This window comes from Eumetopias jubatus, unplaced genomic scaffold (assembly GCF_037043125.1).
Source record: "Eumetopias jubatus isolate StellerSeaLion01/CBP00866 unplaced genomic scaffold, mEumJub1_p1.0 scaffold_2, whole genome shotgun sequence".
NCBI classification, from domain to species: Eukaryota; Metazoa; Chordata; class Mammalia; order Carnivora; family Otariidae; genus Eumetopias; species Eumetopias jubatus.
The window spans coordinates 85,579,792-85,606,757 of NW_028274808.1; the positions used below are offsets into that span (position 1 = coordinate 85,579,792).

The 26,966-nt window shown below is 36.6% G+C and overlaps 1 protein-coding gene across 3 annotated transcripts in view; it reads right to left on the reverse strand.

Annotated features, from left to right (window-relative positions):
• Window positions 1–22,291, reverse strand: part of ELMOD2 (ELMO domain containing 2) — a 30,976-nt gene extending 8,685 nt beyond the window's left edge. For all 3 annotated transcript variants that reach the window (XM_028102362.2, XM_028102360.2, XM_028102361.2), the window contains exons 1-8: window positions 22,215–22,291; window positions 20,951–21,102; window positions 18,988–19,016; window positions 9,644–9,741; window positions 9,276–9,405; window positions 6,728–6,861; window positions 4,399–4,467; window positions 3,481–3,614 (exon numbers count right to left, since the gene is read on the reverse strand). In XM_028102362.2, the coding sequence (XP_027958163.1) occupies window positions 3,481–3,614; window positions 4,399–4,467; window positions 6,728–6,861; window positions 9,276–9,405; window positions 9,644–9,741; window positions 18,988–19,016; window positions 20,951–21,092 (736 nt within the window). In that variant the 5' untranslated portion in view covers window positions 21,093–21,102; window positions 22,215–22,291. The remainder of the gene's footprint in view (window positions 1–3,480; window positions 3,615–4,398; window positions 4,468–6,727; window positions 6,862–9,275; window positions 9,406–9,643; window positions 9,742–18,987; window positions 19,017–20,950; window positions 21,103–22,214) is intronic.
• Window positions 22,292–26,966: the final 4,675 nt, after the last annotated feature.

Genomic DNA, 26,966 nt, shown 5'->3' on the forward strand with positions numbered 1-26,966 from the left:
GATCTGAACTGATAGAAACAAGGCAACTGAGAAGGCCCTATGATGACTTCTGTACCTCAGATATTACTGTGATGCTCTTCTTAGACAAGCCAAACAAGATGTTGGTGCTGAGGGCACTGAGATCAACAGTATCCAAAGATACTCACATTACCCATAATTAGGGGAAAAAGCCATAATTAAGAGGTCATTTTGCACCGTCTTCCTACCTACCACACTCCTGTATTTATTTAAATATGGCAAAATGTTTAATTTGGGGGAGGGAAGAGTTTATTTCTTCCTTTTTATATTTATGTTCAATGGACAGCATTAAATAAGCATGTATTTCATAGAGAAAACAAATATCAGAAACTATTAGTGAAGTCTCAGGAGTTTAGACACTATGCTAAAAGTCAATGAGAGATTTAGGGGAGGAAATCAAACAAGACTAATGGGGGAAAAACAGTTCCCCAGCAACAAGATGAGAAAAAAAGACCCAGGGAACAGGGAAAAAGAAGATGCAGATTTGGATTAAAAATCTGTTCAAAATGCCCAACCCCTAAAAAAAGAGACTGGCTGAGGTTGACCCAAGGGAAGGGTCTTTTCCCAGCTCACAGGATGAATATACAGTCTGAGTCTATAGTAAAGGATAGGTACACTGGGACTATACTGACCCAGTTTCATTATTTATATCGGGGAGCAGCCATGGCGTGGAGACATCCGCAGTAGGGTCAGGAAGGACCAGGAGGGTGCTTAAACAAAGCAACAATGACAGCTCTGCAAGGGTAAAGGAAAGCATCTCATGCCTGCTAGGAATCTTTAGTCCCGCCAGGCAGAATCATCAGCGATGGTCCTAGGGACCTGAAAAACCTGTCTCTCCATCTGAAAACATGATGCATCGACTGCTCCTTTGTGTAATCATCCTCCCCATATGATCCTTTATCCTTATCCATTAAAAAAAAATCTAGACATACAAATGGTGGGGGTTAAAGAGGTTGGGCTAAAGATGTACACTTTGGTATCACTAGTACATGCATGGTTTATCAAATGGGGGACTTAGAGGGGCACCTGGGTGGCTCAAATGGTTAAGCATCTGCCTTCAGCTCAGGTCATGATCCCAGGGTCCTGGGATCGAGCCCCACATCGGGCTCCCTGCTTGGCGGGGAGCCTGCTTCTCCCTCTCCCTCTACTATTACCCCTGCTTATGCTCTCACTCTGTCAAATAAATAAAATCTTTAAAAAAACAAAAAACAAAAAAAACGGGGGACTTAGGGATCACTTAGGGACAGAATGAAGACTCAAGAGAGAAGGGGGTCCAGGGCTGGGCTTTGAGGTGCTCCTACCTTTAGTAAGGGAGTGGATGAAAAGTTAGCAAAAAAGTCTATAGAAGAGCGAGGGGGCCAGAGAAAAGCCAGAAGAGTGTGCCATCAGAAAAGCCCAGATGATGTTTTAAGATAAGAAAAGCATGGTGATCTATGCTTAGTGCTGCTAAAAGTATCAAATAACATGGGGAGAAAAAGGTGGCAAGTGGATTTGGCAACAAAGGATTTTCATGTATTTGTGAAAGTCAGTATAGTGGGGAGAGAAACTAAACTGGAGTTAGAAAAAAATTAGAAGTGAGGGAGTGAAAACACTTATTTGAAAAGTTTTATGATGAAGGGGAGCAGATAACTGGATTGGTATCTGGAGGTGGACGCTGCATGAAGGGAATGTTTTGTTTCGGTCTTGAAAATGGAAGCTCTATAAATGCCAAGACTTTTGCCTCATTTCTGCTCTATCCCCAGTGCCTAGAACAGCAACTGACACCCAGTGCATAAATGCATGAATGGGAGGAAGAAGCAGGTCTCTAGTTTGACAGGGATGCTCCAAAAGAGAAGGAAAGAAGAATAATGCAAAAAGAAATGGATAACTTAAGGAACAAAGTCTCTGGTAAGACTTCCCAGAGAAGGTCACGTCTAAACTGAGATTTGAAAGATGAGCAGGCACCACCTGGACGAAAGGAAGAAGTGAATGGGTATTCCAGGTGGAATGAAAGGCCCAGAGTCAAAAGAGAGCATAATAGATTTGCCTGACAAAAAGGCCAGCGTGCCCACATTTCAGACTGTGGGGAGCTGGTGTTTGGTAGGATAATGAATCTGGAGAGGTTTCCAAGGTACGGATCATGAAAGGCCTTGTAATGGAACCTTTTGAAGAACTGTAGGCAATGGAGCAGAATGGTTCGATTTTCATTTTAAATCATTCTCTCTGCAATGTGGAGAAGAACCGGAAAAAGGTCATCACAGAAAGACTACTGAAAAAGCTACTGCATATTAAGGAGGGCACGGATTGCATGGAGCACTGGGTGTTATACGCAAACAATGAATCATGGAACACTACATCAAAAACTAATGATGTAATGTATGGTGACTAACATAACATAAAAAAATTAAATTAAAAAAAAAGAAAAAGCTATTGCAGTAACCTAGTAACAAAGGCCTCATGCTGCACACAGTTACAGTGGGGATGGGAAAGGCAAGAGAAATTTAGCAATCAACAAACCTGGAACAAGGGATTAAGTGAAGGCAGGGGAGGCTGCGGGAAGGAGAGACTTGGATGATGCCTTCAGCAATGGAGATGACGAAGTTATGATTTGGCCGTTTATTACCTAATTAGTTTCCTATATCCTGCCAACATGCAAATGGCATTCTAAAGACACAAAAAGATCAAGAAAAGTAGAATGTGAAACTAAGCTGGGTTTAAAGTCTTTGCTTCTGAGCAATAGCTTCACAAGATAAATTCATTTAATTAAACCTTCACGGTGCAAATATCATCACAAGAAAACTTAATGGAACAATGGTAATAATGACTGCATTAGGAACAGTTAGTTATGAAGTACCCCCAATCTAACACAAGAAAACCTGGCCTTGAAATGGGGGGTGGGGGGCGGGGAATGTTCCTTTAAATTAAATTTCTTTATAAGATTAACAAAATAATGTGCAAATGGTCTGTCCTTGACTCAACAGCATTCGCTAACCAGTATTCAAGAGGGAAAATGCATTTTACAGTTGACTGGAAAATGGATGTCTACAGGAAAACTGCATAAATCCTGAATTTACATATATGTGAAAAAACGGTCTTGCTAAATTTTTTTATTTAGCAAATCCAGAAACTGATGATAAAATACTCTTGGGGACTCATCTTCCATTATTTCTCTGTTTTTCTTTTTTCTTTCTTTTTAAAGATTGATTTATTTATTTGAGAGAGAGAGTGCATGAGCAGGGAGGGGCAGAGGGAGAGACCTAGCGTGGAACCTGATGCGGGGCTTCATCTCATGACCCTGAGATCATCACCTGAGCCAAAACCAAGAGTCAGATGCTTAACCGCCTGAGCCACCCAGGCACCCCCATTATTTCCATTTTTCAAAGATCCTAAATAAATAATAAATAAAATGACAAGCATAAGTTAGACATTTAGTAGAAATATTATATCTAGAAATGTCTAGCTTTAACTCATTTTAATACTCACAATAAAACTGATGAAAGTGTTCCATTGTTGGTACACCAGGAACAAAGTTGTAGAGATGAAACTTCAAAGCTTCACTTTTCAGCAAGCTGTAAGCCATCTCGGTAAGGTTGATTCCAACTATTGCATAAGAATACCTATGTCAGAAACATTACCAGTTATATCAGCTAGCCAAATAGCTCATAAAATAAATGTAAAATTATGCAAGAAGTTAGTGAAAAATTACTCTGATGCATTTCTAATACAGTATTGGTTTTATGAACAGATAAAAGATTTTTGTTCTTTTAGAGGCTGTTGATTTTCTGGATATAATCTAAGAAGTGATAATGAAGCTTTGGCCATACAAATACGAAAAACCAAAATCCTTAAAAAAAAATAAAAAGAGTACACTCTCATTGGTTTCTAAAATACACCGGGTAATCTGACATTTTCTCCTCCATTATCAGGGTATTTATTCTTATGATGTAATGTTGTTATAATGTTTTTTCAAAGGTAGGTATTGTTGGAATATAAAAATAAAATAACGATAACGCCCTTAGTAGGACCACAGTTGCATTTCACTTTACAATTTTCAGAGCTATTTCTCATTTTTCTATTTCAATGTCAAAGCTATTTCCATGTCAAAGCTATTTCCTATTCCTATTTTCAAATCTATTCCTCAACAAACTTTCATAAAGTCCCTTACCTCCATTTTATAGACAAACTATATCTTGTGACAAAAAAATATTGAAGTAATACAAAATTGGTGTATGATCACATTTCGCCTTAAAAATAATGTATCATGCAGTATCTTCTACAAAGTTCTTATTAATAAAAATAATCTCATTTTAAAAAACACCTCAAAATACTTTCAAATTCAGATAATCTAATCAACATTTTAAAATTCAAGAATTTACAGTTTCTTTGATGTATCTGGCTTACCCTAATTTTGGATGATTTGAACGGGAAAGAATCTGGTGAGCTTCACTGGTATAATTTTCACTGAAATACCTTTAAAAAGTTGAAGAAAAATAGTAAAATTAACATACGTTATTCAAATTGAAGATATCCAGAAGAAATTTAAAAAGGTACTGACCAAGATGATAGTCTCAGTACTGCCACAATCATCCCAATCTCCACCTCAAATCACTTCAGTGACTCAGAAATGCTGGTGAATCAAAATTTAATTCTGAGGGTTCAGGCCTATCTAGTTAGTACAGGACATGGGTCCTTGGCAATGCTTTATTTTAAAAATAAATTATTTAACAAGAGACTTTCTACCTAGCTTTAAAAAAGAAATCTAGAGTTCTTTTTGTTTGTTGTTAAATTTTCTATAAAATAGTCTGTGTGTACCTGTTGAGACATTCATCCTTTCGCCTCAGCTAACTCCTTCTATCGTAACTGAAGCCCATATTGTTTAATGCCATTTTCTGTGCAAACAGAAGAAAGGCAATAACCTTTCTTTTGCACTAAAAAAGCCCTCCTTGGTCAGTGGTATAACTGAAATCCTGGCCATAAAATGAAGTATTTGCAGGTACAATGGAGAAATACATAAAACTACCTATTTGTAGGCTCACACATCCCGTTGGCTTATACTAATGCAACTTCTTTGAGTTCTTCAAGAGAGGGACTAAATCTTCTGTTCAACCTCCTGGGTCACCTCATGATGCACTGGTACTGAGGCACATATACATATATGATGAATGACTGGGTGTTTGTATAAGGATAAGAAGTAGAATAAAAAGTGGATTCCCATGGCTCATTTAAATTTTAGAAGTCACAATCATTGAAATTTTCATAAAGCATAGAAATTTCTAACCAAGTTTTCCCATTTTCCTTCTACAGATTAATACCATAGACTTTGATTTTTCTTTACTGGCTAATTTTCAACCCATTAAAACAAGGGTTGTTAATTCAGAAGTCCATGACTGAAGGATCATTCATGAATGAAGGGGTATCCATGAGGTTCAAATATCTGTGTAGTTTGCAAGTACCAAGAAGAAAGATGGTCTTTAAAGGCTAAAAACAAAGATACTATGTGTTCTGAAAAACAATGAATTTCAAAATATTTTATAGTTTTTCCAAGTGGAAACAAACCGCATTTATTCTACTTCAATTCCAACTGGAAGTTTGTTTATCAAAGTAGAAAACAGGCAATCTCATCTTTTGTAATTTTATTTTTAAATTTTTAAGACTATATTTATTTATTTGAGAGAGTGAGTGAGTGCACGAGTGAGGGGAGGAGGAGAGGGAGAAGCAGGCTCCCTGCTGAGCAAGGAGACCAATGCTGGGTGGGCTTGACCCCAGGACCCTGGGATCATGACCTGAGCCGAAGTCAGACCCTTAACCGACTCAGCCACCCAGGTGCCCCTGTAATTATTTTTGTATTGTGTTGTATCTTTGGCAGGTAGACTTACAGGGAATCTTTATAATATTTATACTTATAAAATTTAGGTATTACAGAAAATTAAGTACTTTTATGACTGGAAAAAATTAGAGATATTGAAACCCTACTGTATCTTCTATTTTCCCCCAAAATAGCTTTATCCATACAGACCTAGTTATTCTCAATATTAATAATTTAGCACAGTTTTAGGACTAATTTTTTCACAGTAACAATTATCCAAACTTTGCTAATGGTTAGGTTTCCCATTCTAGGCATTTTATGGTCTATAAATCACAGTTCAAGGACAGACACTAACACTGAAATCTTTTAATTTGCATATCCACATCCATACTAATCTAGTTTACTTTCTAGAATAGTTTTGGCCATCAATTCTGATTTTAATTACATATTTTGGGATTTCATGTATGTGCCCAAGCATAAGTATTAAAGGAGAAAAAAAAAGAGAGTTCATATAGGCTCTGAAAAGTAAGGGCTTTAGATCACTTATCACAGATGTTGAAGAGTAAGTGTGAAGAGACGTTATTAGTATCAAGTTATATTTCCCAAAATGGAATTAAGAGAGCCAAGAGAGAAGAGGCAAGAAGATAAAACAAATAAGAAAAAGAGTATACGTGATTCCTTACGAGGTATCAGAAAGAGAAAGGAAGAAAGGTATCAGTAAGTAAAGAAATCACACACACATACAAAATATGTTTCCCATGTCTTCATATTGTTGCCAGCACATTAGTAAATACTTTAAGCACTGTAGCTATTAAAATTCAGAGATAGTGTGAAACGACTAGGTCAATTCTTATTAGAATTTAACAATATTGGAGGTTACCCATCATTTCACTTAGAGAAGAAGAAAAAGTTTATTTCACTTACACAAGATTGATTAATCCAAGTATGCCCATGCCTCTGAAGTCAGTTTTGGGATCATCACCCTGGAAACCAATGTCAGCCCACTGCTTGGAGATTCTAGCCTTCAACTTTTTCGTGGGCATTAGAAGATTCCAAAGCTGTACAAACATACTTCCATATTACAAATAATAGCGATGTTCTTAATTTACTAAGACATTTTTCTTCTCATAGCTGACATACAAGTAAGTTGAATGCTTTCAATTAAACAGCTTTAGTAGATAAATCATAGGGGTTCAACAAAGACTGTATTTAGAGAACTTATCAATTACCCTAAAAAACTTTACTTATTCCAATTTAAAAGACTAATATTAAGAATAGTAGATTTGAAAAAAGTGACAAGTACACGAAATCGAAAACAATGAGATATCTTTATTTACTAAAGTAATATATATATATACACATACATACACACACACACACACATATATATATATACACCAGGACTGGTAAACTGCCTCCTTAAGAGAAAAAACAAAACAAAACAAAACAGTGTTAGGTACTTGGTCCTTCGCTCAAACACTACATACTTAAATAGGCTCCACTCTAATGGTGGGTGATTGGTCCCTAAACAGAAGAAGGGAAACGGAGGGAATCACGAAGAAGTAAGACTGACAGGATTTCAATCCGTATGATCATTATTTTACAAATTTTCATAATTTTAAAAGAAAAAATAATATGGCTTGGTTTTAAGTAAATATGTTCCTTAAGACTGAGCACTTAAGAACAGCAATCAAATATTAGCAACAAACTAACCAACGCAAAACAAAGTTTAAAAAATTTAATCATTTTCTAAATTCAACACCACAAGTCATCAAACAAAGCAGACTTACAAAAGTTGTTTAAAAAGTTTGTAAATATTTGCAGAACAGAAATACTTGCATGTTTTTTTCCATTTCACTACCATTTCAGGCATTGTTGAGTAAAGGACTCCTAATGAAAGGAGTATCCTGTCACCTAAAATAAAATGTGAAGACTTGTGACCTTACTTTAAGACAGGGTCAGGACTCTGGCCCTGAAGCTAATCCAATCATTAGATTGGGTTTTTATCTGGTCCCTTCTCCTTTTACTAACACATCAGTGTCTCTCCATGGGTTCAGCAAGGGGTTTGATTATGCCAGTGATAAAGTCTCAGTGATGTGGGGAGAGACACAATAAAACCAGTAATAGTCAAATGTTAATATGCATAAATAATCAAATTTCTGGGTTCTACCCCTGGAGATTCTGATTTCATGGGGCCAAAGTGGAACCTTAAATTCTAAGTATTAAGATATTGGTTAACTGTAGTGAAGGTGGTCCTTAAACTACACTTAAAGAAACACATACCTACATAGCTCTTTACCCACGGAGACTGCAGAGTATATGCAGTGGCTGAGTGATTCACCGCCGGCAACTGGCTCCTTACCTTTAAAACTGAGTCTCATAATGAATCAACAAGATAAAAATTCCCTTGATTAAAATGCTAGGATGTGTATTTTACCCCTTCTAAAGGGAAGGTAATGTGTAGAAAGGGTCAGAAGTTATGGGAATAATGATAATAATGAAGATACAAATGGTGGCCAACCCCCAGTGAGTGCTAGGCACCATTCTAAAACTTCTTAAATATAAAGGTTCAGTCTACACCAACAGGCCTTTGAGGTACGTTTTTTCATTATCCTCATTTTACAAAATCAAGTTTTATTTTTAATTTTAAAAGTAGGTGAAGTGTATATTTATACCTTCTCAGAAAAAAAGGTGTTTTTTTTTAAAACTTGTCTGTTTACTTAGATATTACCTGTTACATAAATATTATCTGCTACTTAGATATTATCAATGTCTCTTTCCACAGCATTTTTAGATATAACATAAACTCCTAACTCCAAGTACAATGTGCTATGTTCTTTGACTTTAACCATTTAAAAATGAAATTGGCCTAAAAGCAAATTACTTCATCTCCTCTGGGCCTTAGAATCCTCATCCCTAAAACTAAAATGAAGGTGGCAGACTAGATGATCTGGAAAGCTTACTCCAGGTTTAATAATCTCTACTTTTGGCCTCTCACTGGCCTTATGTATTTATACTTTAGCAATAAGAATTAGGAAAATTCAAAGTAAATTTCATTACTTTCTTAATTTTCAATGTATGGTGGCATTATTTGGCAATTCACATTCTGCAAATCCCAAAATATATGACATAATAATATGAAAAGGGACAGTCATGTTTACAATTTGAAAGTAAGCTGAAAAAAATGCCTAACTTACACGAGCGATTTATATAAAAAGTAGGGGGAACGTCTGAAGCTTGTGGACTCACCAGTTGAAAAGATCCCTCTATTAATAAGTTTATAATTTATTTCAGAATTAAAAGCATTAAAATAAAACTTATGTGAATATATTTTAATGAGGCTTATCAGAAAATTACAAAAATAGGTACATCTTTCACCAACAATAAGGGGCAAAGAAATTGAATGACTGTATAAGCCTCTAGAATTTGCACACAGACTTTACTACCTCAAATACAGAAAACAAAAACTTACCTTGAGAAGCAGCTTTTCATGTTGGAGGTTATCAGAATCATATGGCCTTTTCCTCACACTTTCTACATCCAAATAGAGCTGTTTATAACCAGATATCTGCAGTAAGCACGCCTTCATACAGATTTTAAAACTGAAAATGAGAAAGTTATTATTTCTAAAAATCATACTTTCTATCACAATAAAGTAATGCCTTCCATAGCTTGCGTTTTTTCTGTCTATCGAGAAAGCATTTCCTCAATTCCTCATCTTAGAGAAGTGAGAGGGTTGAACTGGATGAACTCTAAAACCCCTTCAGATCCAATGTTTTACAATTAACTGTGTGTGATCTCCACACCTCACAATAAAAGTAGACCATAAAAACAACATACCTGGCATCCTTCTCAGGGTTAATATTCTTTTCCTTCATTATATCTTCCACACATTTGTCCACTTCACTCTGGACAACAAGAGTCGCTTTCTGTAAAACCTATGTATGTGAAAGAAAACAGAATGAGGAAAATCTCTTAGAGCTGAAAACAGAACACTAAGTTTTGGGTATTGAGTCAACACACAGTGCATATATTAAAATGCAAAATGAAACCAAATTTGTTTCACCAGGGCTAAAATCATACATACATATCTACATACATGCATGCTTACATAAATACATAAAAGAGAAGCAGCATGATGTGAAGAAGGCTTCCTCAACTGAGTATCAACAGGGTCTCAACTGATAAGTTCTTAACATATGAGCTCCCACCATAGTGGACGTGTGAAGCAGATACTTTTTATAAAATTTTTAAATTACATATATGTGTACAAAAATTTTAGTGCAGAAGTCAAAAAACCTTTTAAATTCAGAAGAGCAAAAAGAAGAGAACTCAAATATTCTTGTAATTATTTGCCACCACCAGAGACAGTCACTGGTAACAGATATCCTTAGTCTTTTTTTTTTTTAAAGATTTTATTTATTTATTTGAGAGACAGAGAGAATGAGAGAGAAAGCACATGAGATGGGGGGAGGGTCAGAGGGAGAAGCAGACTCCCTGCTGAGCAGGGAGCCCGATGCGGGACTCGATCCAGGGACTCCAGGATCATGACCTGAGCCGAAGGCAGTCGCTTAACCAACTGAGCCACCCAGGCGCCCAGTCTTTTTTCTATTCACATAAAACAGATTTCTTACATTATATGCCCTACAAATGTCCACTGGATCATTCTTTCAACAAACAAGCAAGTTCAGGACTTTTTTTACCCTTAAAAAGTTTCTTTAACTCTGATCCCTCTGTAGACTACTAACAAAATCCTTGCTGGTATCTCTTATAGCCCCAGGCAAAATATTCTCATCATACCTGAAGTTATGCTGCTGCATCTCCTGGGCCTTTCTTCTGGAATGTTCCTTCCCAATCACTAAACATATCAATGCTGCCCATTTTTAAGCTAGCTCACATACCAGGTCCAAGAAGCTTTCCCTGATTCTATTCAAGTGGAATTAACCTCTCCTCTCTTGGAATCCCCATAGTAATTTATCTATAACCTTTTTATGATGCTTTCTACTTTCTAAATTAGTTACTTTTATATATTAAGTGGAAAATTCTTTGAGCACAGTGATTGTATCTAGTTCATCTTTTCATATCCTGCATGTAAAAGATAATTGACAAGTAACTGTTAAATGGAGATATTTAACAGATAAAAACCTTAAGAAAGGCAACTGTTTCAGTAAAAGACACATACAGCAATGCATACGATTATTTAAAAGAAGGAAGAAAAGGAAGGAAACAAAAAGAAGGCTCCTCAAAGTAAATGAAAAAGTAAGAAGGAAAATGATCAAAGACTAACAGTTGGTAAGGATACACATATGGTCAAGGTCTAATTGGTCAAATCCTGAGGTAATATGGCTACAGGAAAGGTCTTGAACCTTAAAACCCAGCGCTAATGAAAGGGTTACCTTTACCACAGATACAAACCTTTTGCTTCCTGAAACATGAAAAATCTAGTCAAATATCACCTCCTTTTGTGAAGCCTTCCTCAGCCACTGAGTTGGCTACTCCCTTTTATGATCATACTCAGTGAGAAAGCACTTAGGATACTGTATTTGCTTACTTTTACAGATTTGACACCAGGCTTTGTCTCTCTTACATACTCTTATATTATGAATGAATGAATAACTGATTGAATGAACTAGCTCAAGGCCAAATAAACTTAGAGACAGAGTTCACATTAGAAATAATGTCTAGGGGCGCCTGGGTGGCTCAGTCATTAAGCGTCTGCCTTTGGCTTAGGTCATGATCCCAGGGTCCTGGAATCGAGCCCTGCATCAGGCTCCCTGCTCAGCGGGAAGCCTGCTTCTCTCTCTGCTGGTGTTCCCTCTCTCGCTGTGTCTCTGTCAAATAAATAAAATCTTTTAAAAAAAGAAAAGAAAAGAAATAATGTTTAGTCTCTCAGCAAATACTTTTCCTATAGACACTACTCTTATCACTTTTTATTTTTTTATTTTTAAGATTTTATTTATTTGAGAGAGAGAGAGAGCATGCAAGAGAGAGCATGAGCGGGGTGGGGGTGGGGGGGCAGAGCAGCAGGCAGAGGGAGAGGGAGACGCCGACTCCCTGCTGAGCAGGGAGCCTGATGTGGGACTCGAACCCAGAATTCTGGGATCATGACCTGAGCCGAAGGCAGATGCTTCACCTACTGAGTCACCCAGGCGCCCCAACTTTGTTCTTTTAATAGATTACTTGGGCTATACTAGGTACATTACATTTCTGTATAAACTTTAGAATGATCTTGTCACTTTCTTCAAAAATAGCTTGCTGGGATTTTGACTGGAATTGCATTGAATCCATTTTTAAGCTAGCTCACATACCAGGTCCAAGAAGCTTTCCCTGATTCTATTCAAGTGGAATTAACCTCTCCTCTCTTGGATTCCCCATAGTAACCTTTTTATGATGCTTTCTACTTTCTTAACATCTTAAGTTAACATGTTAAGAATTAACATCTTAGCAATACTAAGTCTTCCTATTGATGACTACCACCTGTATCTTTCCATTTTTAACTTATCTTAGGAAAAGGAGTTTTAGTGTAGAAGTCCTGTGTGGCTTTCATTAATCATTGAATATTTTATGTTTCTGAATGCTACTATAAGTGGTACTGTTCTTTTATCTTGTTTTCTAAAAGCTTGTTGCTAACTTACAAACCATACTGTGTCCTGAGACACTGCTAAATTCATATATTAATAATGCTAGTAGTTTTTGTAGACTTCTTAGGGTTCTCTGCACTCACAAACTGCATCATCTGTTAACGAATAGTTTTTTTTCTTTCTTTTCAATCATTGTATTTTAGATTTCTTTTTCTTATTGGACTACCTAGGACCTCCAGCACAATGCTGGAAAAAAAAAAAATCAGAGAGCAACCATCTTTGCTTTGTTCCCAATTCAATGTGGGAGCATTCAATATTTCAATATTATATATCATGTTAGCTTCATGTTTTCCACAGATGGCCTTTATTAGGATGAAGAAATTCCTTCTATTCCTAGCTGAGTTTTTAGTCATGAATGGGTATTGAGTTCTGTCAAAATAGTTTTTCAGTATCTATTGCAATGATCTTATTCTTCTCATTTACTTTGTTAATGTGGTGAGTTACATTCATTGACTTTGAAAACTCAATCGTGATGTATTATTCTTTTTATAGATTACTGGGATCAATTTGCTAATGAAGAATTTTTGCATCTGTGTTCTTGAAGGATGATTTACAATTTTCATTTATTATACTGTCCTTGTCTGGTTATACTGGTTTCACAAAATGTGTTTTTTCTACTTGATGTTCTAGGAGTTTATGTAATAGTGGTATTATTTCTTCTTAATGTTTGATTAAGAGTTCACTAGTAAAGAAGGGTTTTTGGTGCAAAATTTTTTAATTACAAATCCCATTTATTAGGTATATGGCTATTTATATTTTTAAATTTCATTTTGTTTTGATAAATTGTATTTTTCAAGGACTTTGTCCCTTTCATCTAGGCTACAGAACTTATTGGCATAAAATTATTCATAGTATACCCTAATACTTTTAATGGTTTTGGTCTGACACCTCCTCTATCATTCCTGATATTGGTAATCTGGGTTTTCTCTTTCTTGATCAGTGTTGCTAGGGGGTTATTAATATCACTAAGAATCAAATTGTTTCAAAGAATCAAATTTGAGTTTATTTCCTATTTTCGTCTGTTTACCATTTTGCTAATTTATCTTCTTTTTATTATATCCTTTCTTTTACTTACTTAGGGTTTAATTTGCTCTTTTCTGGTTTAAAGTGTAAGCAGAGATCATTGATTTGAGGCCTGAAACATCACTCAAGTAAATTTTTTAAAAAATTTCCCTTGTGAGTTCTTTTCTGATTCATGAGTTAAATTTTTAATTTCCAGATATTTGGGGATTTTCTAGATGTCACACTTTTCTTATTTCTAAGTTAGTACTGTGCAGGACAGAGAACATACTCTGTGTAAGTTCAAACCTTTGAAATTTATTGAGACTTAAAGTCTCATATATTGACATACCTATATGAATGTTCCACATGTACTTGAGAATGTGCATATTGCTTTTGTTGGGGGTAGCATTCTATAAATGTCATTTGGGTCAAGACAAAGTATTGTTCAAAGTATTGTTTGTAAAAGTATTGTTCAAATGGTATACATCCCTTCTGATTTTTTTGGTCTTTTTGTACTGTCAATTATTGAGAGAAGTATATTAAAATTTTCAACTACAACGGGGGATTCAAATATTTCTCTCTTTAGTTGAGTCAATTTTTGCTTCAAGTATTTGGCAGCTTTGTTAGTAAGTGCATATACTTTTAATATTGTTGTATTTTCTTGATAAATAAACCCTTTTATCATTATAAAAAAAATTCAGTCACTGATAATATTCCAAGTTTATGTTTTCTGAAACAAAGACACAACAGCTTTTTTATTCTTAATTGTTTGCATGGTGTATCCTTTTGCTTTCTATTTGTTTGTGTCTTTATGTTTAGAGTATACTTCTTGAAACAACATTCAGTTAATTGGGTCTTACTTTTTATCCATCTGTCAATCTCTGGCTTATTCTCTAACTTTTTGTTAGGTCTTTGTTTCCTCATCAAAAATAAAATAGCAGCCTGGATGGAGGATAAATATAAACCATTACAGCATTTTCTAAGTTCATTTTGAAGGTATATTCAATACTGGAATATATAGTACTTAGAGAGTTTCTAAAGTCAGCAATTCTACTTTCTTTTTTAATCTCAAACCATGTATGTACCCAAAGACTATTTTCCCAATGTCATTTAACTTTTTACTAAAGAAAACACAGGTGATAATAAAGAATAAGAGAACCACAAATACGAATCACTTATCATATACTTTATAAAAAAATTATATGTGCTTATGTATTTTATTTTATTATAAAACAAAACTTGATGAACATAAAAGTAAAACAGTCTTTTTTTTTATCACATCTACCTTGAGAATAGGTTACAAATTAAATGATTAACACATATTCCTAGGCAGTAAATGTCAACAGTGAGTTTCACTAAGCAAGTAAATTTGGGGATATTACACATACAGAGTATGAATGTTTCATTTGTGAACCACAACGCCTATGTGGTTATATACTTAAAAGCTAGGTACTTACAAAGTCTAGCTTTTGCAAAATTAAAGACAAAAAAAATGCAAATGTACATCACTATACCATACCATCAACCCACAGACAACTAAACTGATGCCATAAAACTAATTTATTATTCAACAGCTAGAATGTTATTATTTAAAAGCTAACACAGCAGCTGCAATTGAAAAGCACAGCCAGGGCGCCTGGGTGGCTCAGTTGGTTAAGCGACTGCCTTTGGCTCAGGTCATGATCCCGGAGTCCCAGGATCGAGTCCCACATCGGGCTCTCTGCTCAGCAAGGGAGCCTGCTTCTCCCTCTGACCCTCCCCCCTCTCATGTACTCTCTCTCTCTTTCATTCTCTCTCTCTCAAATAAATAAATCTTTAAAAAAAAAAAAAAAAAAAGAGGGGCGCCTGGGTGGCTCAGTTGGTTAAGCGACTGCCTTCGGCTCAGGTCATGATCCTGGAGTCCCGGGATCGAGTCCCGCATCGGGCTCCCTGCTCAGCAGGGAGTCTGCTTCTCCCTCTGACCCTCTTCCCTCTTGTGCTCTCTATCTCTCATTCTCTCTCTCTCAAATAAATAAATAAAATCTTTAAAAAAAAAAAAGAAAAATAAAAAAAAAAAAAGAAAAGCACAGCCAGTCAAAAACACTATTAGATTGACAAAGTGTTCTTTCCCTCAGTTTCAAACACCTGTATATGGGTTAGGACTGTGGAGCTTTGCAACGTTACCATACACTGCACAGCAGCCAGACTTGTTAGCACAATACTGAATTCGACTGCTCAAATTCTAAAACGGTTTTCATTTTCATTTATAAATCCTAAAGTTTAGTAACCCTTAAAATAGATTAATAAGTAGTCCTTAGCCTGAAATACAAGTAAATGAGACTCAATTTTTAACAATCAAAGACTTTCCACTATGAAATAGTTCACAGCCCAGTAGGATCATACTATCACTGCTTTAAGGAACTGGCCTTAATAGATTAAAATCACTATTATTCACAGCAATTATCAGTAATGTTAAGTATTTAAATACCTAAGAAGTGTTCATGAATATTTTAAACTTCTAAAAATCTTGTAGAATATATTGGTTTAATCCCATCATCATTAATATTACTAACAACTAGTATTTGTTGCATAACCTATCATGTACTAGGCATTCTTTTAGACTTTCATATTAATATCTATAATCCTAAAACAATCATGTGGCTATTAACACCTCCTTTGATGATGAGAAAATAAGTAACCTGCACAAAAGTCAAACTATTAGCAAGTGATAAAATCAGGATTTGAATTCAGACTTTTCTCATACCAATAAAAAAGTAGATCAGATTAATAAATATCACAAAATCGGAATTTGATTTTACTCTACAAAGCAACTGGAAGTATAGACGTGAGATACAATACATACCAGAAATGGTATGTTTAAATTGATGAGGCTTCCTCCATTTGTTTATTGACAAGTTTACCTTAGATCTAAAACTTCAAGAAAACAAAGCTTCTGTGATTTAATTCAGTAAGGAACTACCCATTTGTTGACTATCCTTTTTTTCAGCATGCCCTATGTAACATTATTAGCAATCTACACTTTTAATAATAAAATTGTTGGTTTTTTGTTTGTTTTTAAAGATTTTATTTATTGGGGCGCCTGGGTGGCTCAGCTGGTTAAACGACTGCCTTCGGCTCAGGTCATGAACCTGGAGTCCCGGGATCGAGTCCCACATGGGGCTCCTTGCTCAGCAGGGAGTGTGCTTCTCCCTCTGACCCTACCCCGTCTTGGGCTCTCTCTCTCTTTCACTCTCTCTCTCTCAAATAAATAAATAAAATCTTAAAAAAAAAAGATTTTATTTATTTGTCAGAGAGAGAGAGCTCACAAGTAGGGAGAGCAGCAGAGGGAGAGGGAGAAGCAGACTCCCCATTGAGCAGGGAGCCCGATGAGGGACTTGATCCCAGGACCCTGGGATCATGACCTGAGCTGAAGGCAGATGCTTAACCGAGCCACCCAGGCATCCCAATAAAATTGTTAACAATACAATTTTAATGTTTACTTTTCAAGTGGGCTTTTGTAGTCAGTAAATCAGATAAAAAAGAATAAACACTGTATTTTTCTTTAACTCATTACCTCAACCTTAAAGTTCCCAATAAAGTTTACCTATACCTTCTCTAAATGCCTATTCATAATTACATTCAACACTGCTCTTTATTTCTTTTGTGTATCCCAAAGACCCTGTGGAATACTGAACATATAGCACCATTCAAATCTTTGGTCAAGGATTTCGACCAAGGCACTAGAGTTCTTAAAAAGCAACATCTTATGTATGGTCCCACTTAAGTTTGGCATAATTATACCACACATGAAGTCCCATTAGTAAAATCTGTGACCAAAACTGTTGTTACAATCAGTTGTAGTAACAACAGTTACACAGACAGCTGTGACACTGAGCTGCTGGTTTCAGAACTTCTCTAGAGGTTCTTCCACAATTTATTATGTTACTTGGTGACACTGCATCCTAAGTTTCAATTAATGGAAGGAACTAGATGAGTGGATAAATTTTTAGAACCAGCAACTTATTAACTTTTTAGACCCCTACATTCTTATTAAAAAAAAAAAAGAACAAGAATATTAATCACTCTCTAGGATTCTGAACCAAAAGACTCCAGACTCTTGTTCCCCCAATATATACTCATGTATATGAGTTATTCTTACCTTGACCATTCATAAAAAAAGACTGTTAACTAAATCAATAAGGCACTTATTTTATAGGTCACTCCCCAGAACATAACTGATATGCTTGCAACATTCAACAATGCCCACTTTGCATGAATTCGTAACTCCTATCAGTATCACTAGACAATAGCAAGTCAACAGTTTTTGATTCTATTTTTTACCCATGTACAATGTGGTAAAAATAGAATTTGAACACTACTGTTCAAAAGAAATATAATGCAAGCCAAAATGTGAACCATGTACATGTACATGACCAAGTACAAACTTACCTATGGATATCTAAAATATAAATAGATGCACACACACAGATAACTAAAATTAAAATTTCATAAAACAATATTTAACCTTATTATAACCAGTGTTATCTGATTATTTTCTATTCTATTTCTTTTGTTTTGTTTAATGCTGGTTGTAATCTACTATGGGATTTTAAACAATGACCTAGATGACCCGTACTCTACCTCTGCCATACCAAATAATCTATATATATACAGGGAGAGAGAAAATTGTGAACTACTATAGAGAAGTACAGGATGTAACAGACTGAATCACTGGTTCCAATTTTTCACTCCCCTATAATTAAATTATATACTCACATGCTTACCATGGCTTTGTAGTGGGCACAGTATATTTCTCTACTCCTTGACTTGGGCTGGCTATGGAACTTACTTTAGCTAATGGGATGTTAATGAACATAACAGGAGGAAATTTAAAAAATATGTCTGTGTGGTTGGACATTCAATGATCTACTGTAAGAACATTCTCCAAGTACCCACTACCTTTTCAACTGGGTTCCATAATGACACAACTGGAACAGACCTGAACTTGGGACTAACTTGAAGAAGAATCTCTCCAGTTGGCTCAAAGACCATAGGCAAGAAATAAACAATGTCTTCTTATATATGCCCCTGAGATTTTATAAGTTTGTTACACAGCAAAAGCTAACAAATAGCATGAGGTATGACTTATTTTGGATCAAAAGGCATGTGATTCAGGGTTTGTTTTTTAAGTAACTATCCAAAATTGCTTTTCTCTCACATAAGAATCTATCTGAAGGACACAGTTTATGAGGTTTTTCCCTTAAGAACTGCTTTCCCAAAGGCCATCAAGTTTTGAAGCAAAATAAAAAAACAAAACCTCAGCTAAGGACAAATTATTCAAATACCTTCTTTGTGCACGAGTAGCACACTAACATACAAACAGAAAATGTTTCAAAAATAAAATAATACTTTTAAAGTGGGAAATTTCATGTTAATACTCTACAGCAAAGATTCTTCTCGTAGAACCTTAAAAATAATTAATTCTAAAACTGGGGCATTCTTTTAAAGAAAAAGTATCTCCAGGTTAAGTTTTCTAGAATTACCACCTTGATATAATCCTACCTTATTCTTGGAGTATGTCAAGGAATTTTCTGAAATAAAGAAAAAAAGAAAAAAAAATTTTACCACTTAAATGTTGTTTGTGAGTTAGTCCATAAACAAATAATATAAATATCAAGCCAGTAATAAGTTAATAGTTCTAGAAGATATAATTTCTACGTGTATAACACAGCAAACATTTTTAAATGTTATCCCCACAGTATAGAGAACTAGATATGATTCCAAGATCCTCAACCCAATGCAACACACCAGAGCCAGAGAGGTGAGACCATCCTAATTTCCCCCAGGGTCATGTTTCTGTGCAAACCCCCAAGTGTCTACTAACCACTGTATATTCGTTCATGGCTGCCTCACAATAGCTTAGGTTTCAGAAACTCATCTAAAGAACATACAAGGAAAGTGCTATCTACTACACTTTCTTCATTTGTTGGCCTTATGGAGTAAGCATTTAGATTTGAGGAGCCAGTGACTGAATCATACAACAAAGGGGCAAAAATGTAATGACTTAGATTATATGGCCAACTATCTTCTAACCAAAGAGTAAAGCAGTTTCTCCATTCTCGTCTTCTGTTTCAAGAATGACTAGAACATTTTTACTAGACTATTTAAACATTTTTTTCTGGCACATTTACTAAGTCTCTTTATTCTCAGCAATTTGAGAAATTCAAGAAAAATGGTTTTGCCACAAATTAATGCCTTAATATGTTCTTTCCCCATAGTACAAAACATAAACCATTACTTCTAAGATTTCTTATCAAGAGGTACTTTGTTCTTAGAGCAGCCAAAAGGGCAAATCAAAAGAGCAGGCAGTAATTGAAGTCAGTCACAAAGTTGTGAAAAAAAACTAGGGAAGTAATTAAACTTCAATCATCCAGCTGCCCTGAGGCTTACTCCCTCCTTATATCTCTCATTCTTCCCATGTTGCCTTGGATACCAACACCGACTCCCTAGATCTCACAGGAGTGGATTTCTTAGTTGAAGTACACTTGTTCAACACAAAGGAGGATTTAGTTAAGTCATGATTTTCCATTTAACACAGTGAACATGAACTGTAGCCAATCCCTGGTCTTCCTTACTCCGGTCAAAGAGTAATTACCTCAACCACATTTCTCATTCCTCTGTGTTCTAATTTAAAGCAATATTTTCAATTAAGCACTGAAAGCTGATGAAATTTAGAAGGTAAAAGAACACTACTGTTCAAAAGAAATATAATGCAAGCCAAAATGTGAACCATGTGTGTACTTTAAAATTTTCTAGTAGCCACATTAGAATAAAAGAAACACATAAAATTTATATATTTTAACCCAATACATCAAAAATATTATCAACATATAATGAATAGAAACAATTATTAATGAGGTATTTCTATATTCTTTTTTCATATAAAGTCTTGGAAACCCAGGGTACATTTTTTATATTTCAGCACATCTCAAGTCACACTAATCACATTTCAAGTGCTCAATAGCCACATGTGGCTACTGGCTACAACACTGGACAGTGCAGACTCTGATGTAATAATCTTTCCCACGGATCACTACATACCTATTACTGTTCTTTCATGAATTACAGAAGAGACTAAAAGACTGATGAAAGTGCTGACTATAAAAATTGATCTAGATTCAGATACTCTTCCCCATCATTTAAGTGAAAATTTCAAAGAACATAGAAGTATAAAGATTTTTCTCTGAAAAATAGGTTGCAACTATAATCTAAGGTACAACTGATGAATTTCAGGAGCCACAGAAGATCATTCTTTGTACAGACGTGGAACTAAATTATAATGATTCTTTTTCTCTAAAAGCATAGTTTTAGAGCTGGAATCATTTAAAGCTAGATTTCAAAGATTAAAAAACTAAATTTAAGTTTCTGGATCAGGATACACAATGAGTACATCTGTCACTATCAATATTGAGAAAAAAATTCATTCAGAGTTAAAATTGATTTATTCTTTTTCAAATAACATTACCTATCCTGTGTGTCCTTTGTGCACCTACATAGGTATCAAAAATTCGCTGCAATTCACATTTTCCAGTCATCTGTCGCAAGAGCCATTTCATCCAAAATCGAAAAAAGTGCCCATAGAAGAACTCCCACAAAGAAATAAACATTTTTTTTTTCCTGGAGAAGGAAATATATGACAGATTTAATGACCTTAAATTAGATTTAAAAATGGAAAAAAAAGTTATTTCGACTTGTCAAATCCCAAATTATATCTACGTTATTCCATTGGGTCTATTTTGTAGTAGTATTTAGGCATGTAAGAAAACAATGACAGATGTAATAAATACCATTTAGATCAGTTAAATAATGGATGGTCAAATGGTCAATTTACCACTTTTTAGGAATTAACTGTAAAAATCAAGCTACCTACTTAGATTCAACTTCTCAGTTCCCTATGTTCTCATCTTTGAGAATGGGGCTCAACAGTTTAAGAACAAAAGAGACCCAACTTAGCAACAATTAAGTCAAATATGCCATACATCTGAATGGTTTGTATAATGAAGAGTTCTTTTAACCCCTATGTATAATTCCAGTTACATCTGTCCCACCGTCAGGAGATTCCAGGAAATAAAAACACGACATATGGCTTACAAATTGAAGTATAAAAGTTGAACACAGAGTAGATCACACCCTGGCTAAAAACTGATTTTCCATTCAAGAGGTGAAGGGCAGAAATACTACGAGTAATAAGCTACACCCTCGACAAAACTGAATCTTTATGCCATTAGAAAAATCTTGAAGGGGATTGGGGGGAATAGAAGTGAGAAGTTATTTTAAAATAAAAATGCTTTATCTCCTTTCTGCCTTCAACATTCCCATAGATACATCATCTCTAGACTACGGCCTGAGGGACTGTCAAATTTGAAATCCCCGCAGGTCGGTGCAGAAGCAACGCCCATCGTCAGAGATCGGCAGAACTGCGACTTTAAAAAATAAATCCATCCAGTCCGCGCTCGATAGGACAAAAGAAGCAAGAACTGCCAAGCGCAGGGAACGCAAGCCTCGAGGCGCCTGAGCTCCCCAGACTTCGGGGAGTCGCTGCGCGGAACCCCCCTTCCGGAGCCCGGCCGCGCTGCCCGCGAGTGGGAAAGTACGTCTCGCACAAAGCCCCGCCGGCCTGGGCACCCCACGGTTTTCCTTAGGACACCGAGGGGCTCAACCAGCCCGCGCGCCCTCAGCGCAGCCGCACCAAAGCAGCGCGGGGCAAGAGGAAAAGAAACAGCAGCCACCTCACAGGAGCTGAAGAACTAGGGGGGAAGCTGGAGTTGCCTCGGTTTCCCCAACTGCAAACAGCCGGCAACGGAAACGACGCTACTCGCGCAGCACTCCCTGCAAGCACCGCGACCCGGAAGTCGGGGAGGGAGGCCGCGGGAACGCCTTCCCGGGGACACTGCCCGCCCTTGCCCCGCCCCTGCCCCGCCCCTCCCGCCACTCCGATTGGCCCGAACTCCACCAATTGCTAACGCTAGAAGGAGGTAGCGCTGAGTCGCTGGCGCGCGTGCTCAGGTTCTAAGGACGCCCAACGGTTTCCCTGGCAACGGCTACCTGGAGGCACGCCCAGCGCCAAAGGTTAGACTCAGAAGTGCCGCTCTGGACGTATTTCTCGCCTTAAACCCCAGATCATTTGCGCTGACTGAAACTGCCTCCTAAACTCCAAGAACTCACGGGAGAAACGGCGTACTTTCAGTAACTTTCATAGCACCAAGGTTGCAAAAGCACTTTCACCTACATATAATCTTAATTCTGCGAAATAATTATTAATAGCCCTACTTTATAGATGAGGAAACGGGATTTACGTTTCATGACTTGCCCGTGGCTAGTACATGGCAAAAAAAGGAGAGTTCTTTATGTTGAGTAAAGAAGTTGGGACTTTGTTCTAAACCTAAGAGTATCTGGAGGAAGAGCATTCCAGGCCCTAGAACCGCAAGTGCAGAGGAGAATACTTCATAAATGGGAGAAAGAGCAACAAGGCCAGTGTGGCTAGAGGAGAAAAGAACAAGGGGAGAGTAGAATATAAGGTCAAAGGACAACTTCCACTGAGAAATAACTCACCCCTACCCACCCACAACTCCTGATCCCTCAGCCCCTTTTCTCAAAAGCAACCAGTATTAGTTTCTCGTTTATAGCTCCAGGAATATCTTATGCAAGTGTGTATTTGTATAATCCCTGCATCCCCTTGCTAACACACATTGCAGCAGCAATACACACTTTTCCACACTTCAACATTTTTTCAAAAGGTGCTAATTGTAAAGCATTAGACATGTGAAGCTCCATAGAAGCAACCAACATTCAACTTGGTAATGAAAACTGGACATGTACTGTAATAATAAAATCAGAGAATCTCAGATCTTGAAGGGAATGTAAAGATCATCTCATTGAATTTTTTTTTTTAAGATCTTATTTATTTATTTGACAGAGACACAGCGAGAGAGGGAACACAAGCAGGGGAAGTGGGAGAGGGAGAAGCAGGCTTCCTGCCGAACAGGGAGACCGATGAGGGGCTCGATCCCAGGACCCTGGGATCATGACCTGAGCCGAAGGCAGATGCCTAACGACTGAGCCACCCAGGCGCCCCTCACTGAATACTTTTTCTTGTTAATGAAAAAACTCAGAAAGGCAAAGTACAGAGCCAATTTGACAAGTTAAGAAGTAGAAACAAACTTCTATTTCAAGGGTCTTTCAATTATTACACAAGATCTTTGTATAATTGAAAGTGAGATAATCCTGTAGTACAAGTATATAATCCTTTTATGTTTTATTAAATTTGCTATACTGAGAGTAGGGAGTATAAAGAGGAACTCTCTCTTTGTCTCCATGCTGCCTGTTGGGACACTCCTATCCATGTTTTTCTCCAAGAGAAAGTAATGGTAACCTGTTTTGTCAGAACCTGAAAAATTGATTGAAATGCATTTATTGGAAGCAAAGTCATTGTACATTAAAATGTCATGTGCATATGATTGCCTCTTCTATTTTCCACTAATTCATTTGCATGTAACTGGCAGATATATTAAGCCCTTCTTGTCTCTCAGGGAAGATTGTCCTTCTCTCTTTCTCTCCTATTCTCTTTGGTTTTCTTCTTCCATGTGGCCGGCTAAATGATGGTTAACTTTGGGATTAGAATTCTGGCTTCAAGGAGAAGATGGGACCCTACTTAAGTCTCTGAACTAATCTGTATGCTTCTACCTGGCCCTATCAAATCACCTACATGGAAAACAAAGGCTATGGTGTAATGATGTTTGGTTATATTTTTGAGTAGTACTAAGGAATCCCTGTTTTCTTAGATTCTCAGACTAAACAGTCAAGCACTGTTGATTTTAAAAATTGCTTAATGGAAAGGATGTTTGGCATGACCGTTAATCAACAGCTCATTGCAGTGTTCAGCATTTGATCCACAGAGGAATCAAATTAAATATCAATGCCCCCTTTTGGAGTGTGTGGAGTCTGGAATGCAGCAAATTTACAGTGAGAAGGAAAATTGTATACTCCCTTCACTAACAGTAAAATGAATCATCTCTGTGGAAGCGTTAAAAAAATTAAGAACAAAAAAATATTAAGGACAGTGGCAACGCTGATTGGTTGTATAATGATTTGTACTGCACTTCTCTAAAACTATTTTAAATGCGATACACTGTAATTAGAGGAATCACCTCATATGTATATGGTTCCCCTTATGATTCTTTTAGTGGGAGAAGAGGAAATACAGAATGCCAAAGCAGATTGTTTCTCATAGCTACCAGTACCAAGCTTTACTGATGATAAGAAAGTTTAAACTATTCAGAATTAAGCTAATGGACTGGGGTGAAAATGGTAACCAGGACAAAGGAAATAAACATTGAATCAGGTTAAATGATTTGTATGATTGTTTAAAAAAAGAAGGGAGGGTGAGAGGGAAGAGAGAAGCAGGAAATTGGACGATCTACGAAGGGTTTGGTAGCACGTTTGGTAGCAATAATTGAGAGGAGGGAAACCTACTCCAGCTCCTACATCCACCTCACCTAAGCTAACCTATCGGATCTGTTCCAATTATCCCAACCTGGGAGAGTTTAAAGCCAATGATGCTAAAAGGAAATAGGGAAGTAAAGAGTGTTTAGCACAGAATGGTGATTTTAATTCATCCATTAAGGTGTGGGAGAAAAGGTCGTTTAACTTGAGGGTCAAGAAATCTTCATTTGTCCCCAGGTAGGAGGTCCAAGATTGTTTGATGAAATTAATTTTGAGTGGCAGAGGGTAGTGAAATACCCTTTGGGGATTATTGAATGATGATGCAAAATGTACCAGCAAGAGAATGGAAGGACAATATTAAGGTACGAAAATTAAAGTTTGGAGCATATGAAAATGTTAGGGTAGGTTACACCAGAATCACCATGAAGCTGAAGATGAAGAAATAAGAAAGAAAGAACTATCCAGTTCTTGACTTTACCTGAGTATATAATTAGAATGGATGTGATGGTGGTCCTTATCACTGCCAGCTTAAAGCCAAATGTTTTTAAGAGACAGAGAAGTCTGCCCTTTGTGTAGCTTTAATTTGACACGCAAAACGGAAGATCTGAGAATTGCCCAAACCTTCCTTTGTAGTAAATATCAGGCAGTGTGAGATTCTGGAAGGACACAGAAAATCTCACCTTTCATTAAGGAAACAATGGGAGCATAAGAGCTAACCTCCACTAATGCTTGTTACTAATCCTCTGTGGCCCAGGACAAAAAAAAAAAAGGCTCTTGAAAATAACATGTTAAGTATTATGATTTAAACAAGGTAGTTTCCATGATTTAAACAAGTGTCTGTTATGCCAGGAATTGTAAAAACTGTAAGAGGTTCAATATGCCAACTGGGACTGGGATTTTTTGTGATCATTTCAGCTAATGCTGTCTTCTTGATCCCACTCTCAGAAGTCAAACACAATTTTCTTGATGAGAATGAATGTAATATTTGTTCATGGTCCTTCCGCAGGATATCTGACCTCTCCAACTCACTGCCACAATTGGTGAAATTGAGTTCAGACGTGATTACCATCAAAATTAAGTTAATTCGTTGTATTGATAACATTATGATCATTTCTATCTTGAAGGAAGAAACTCAGAAGATTTGAGATATGTAGTGGCAAATATAACTAGCCAAATGATTCATCAATCCAGATAAAATTTAGAACTTACTGCAATCTTTGAAATTTCTAAACATAACATCGGGCTACCAGAGCTATTCTATGAACAGTAAATAATACATAACTCTCCCTCCAGGACTCTGCCAATAAAAAGAAGGCACAACACCTTTACGAACTATTTGGAAAGCTATGAAAAATATATAATGGGCAGTGGCCCAAGAATGCTCCGTGACCCTTCCATTCTAATACTTCACCCATAATTTTCGAAGTTTCTGACAAAAGAATACAAGCAGATTGGAGGCTTTGACTAAAATACGATACTGCCGCCTTGTGGCGGCCACTGGGATTTTTTTTACTCAAAAATTTCCTGATGGTGGCGCTAGAGAGCCGGTTTGACAGCATGCTGTTGGGCTCTAATGAAAACAGTCCCCCATAACTTAAGAGGAGCAAATTATATTAAGACCTGAACTACCTAGGATATGATATGGGTGATGTCAGAAAGAAATTGTGATGAAGAGGAAGCTGCACAACAAGTTCTCAAATAAAATGTAATTCGTGTCATGAGAGGGGTCTATGAGGAGCTATAACACACCCATGACTAAATAGCATCTCTGCTTTGGGACTAATTCATCGTCCACTTCTCTTGCTGACCAGTTTAAACCTCATGACTTTCCTTTCACCAAAATAAAACAAGTTTCTTGGTTCATCCGTGAGAGGTCCTGTATCATAAAAACTCCAATGTAAAAGTCAGCTACCATTTGCTCTATGGGTGGTAAAAACCCAGTGAAATTAGGCAAAGGTAAGTTCATGCAAGGGGCCAAGTTGAGGGAGGTATACTTGACAGTGGAGGAAGAACTTAGTTTTTTTACCTCAGGGCAATGT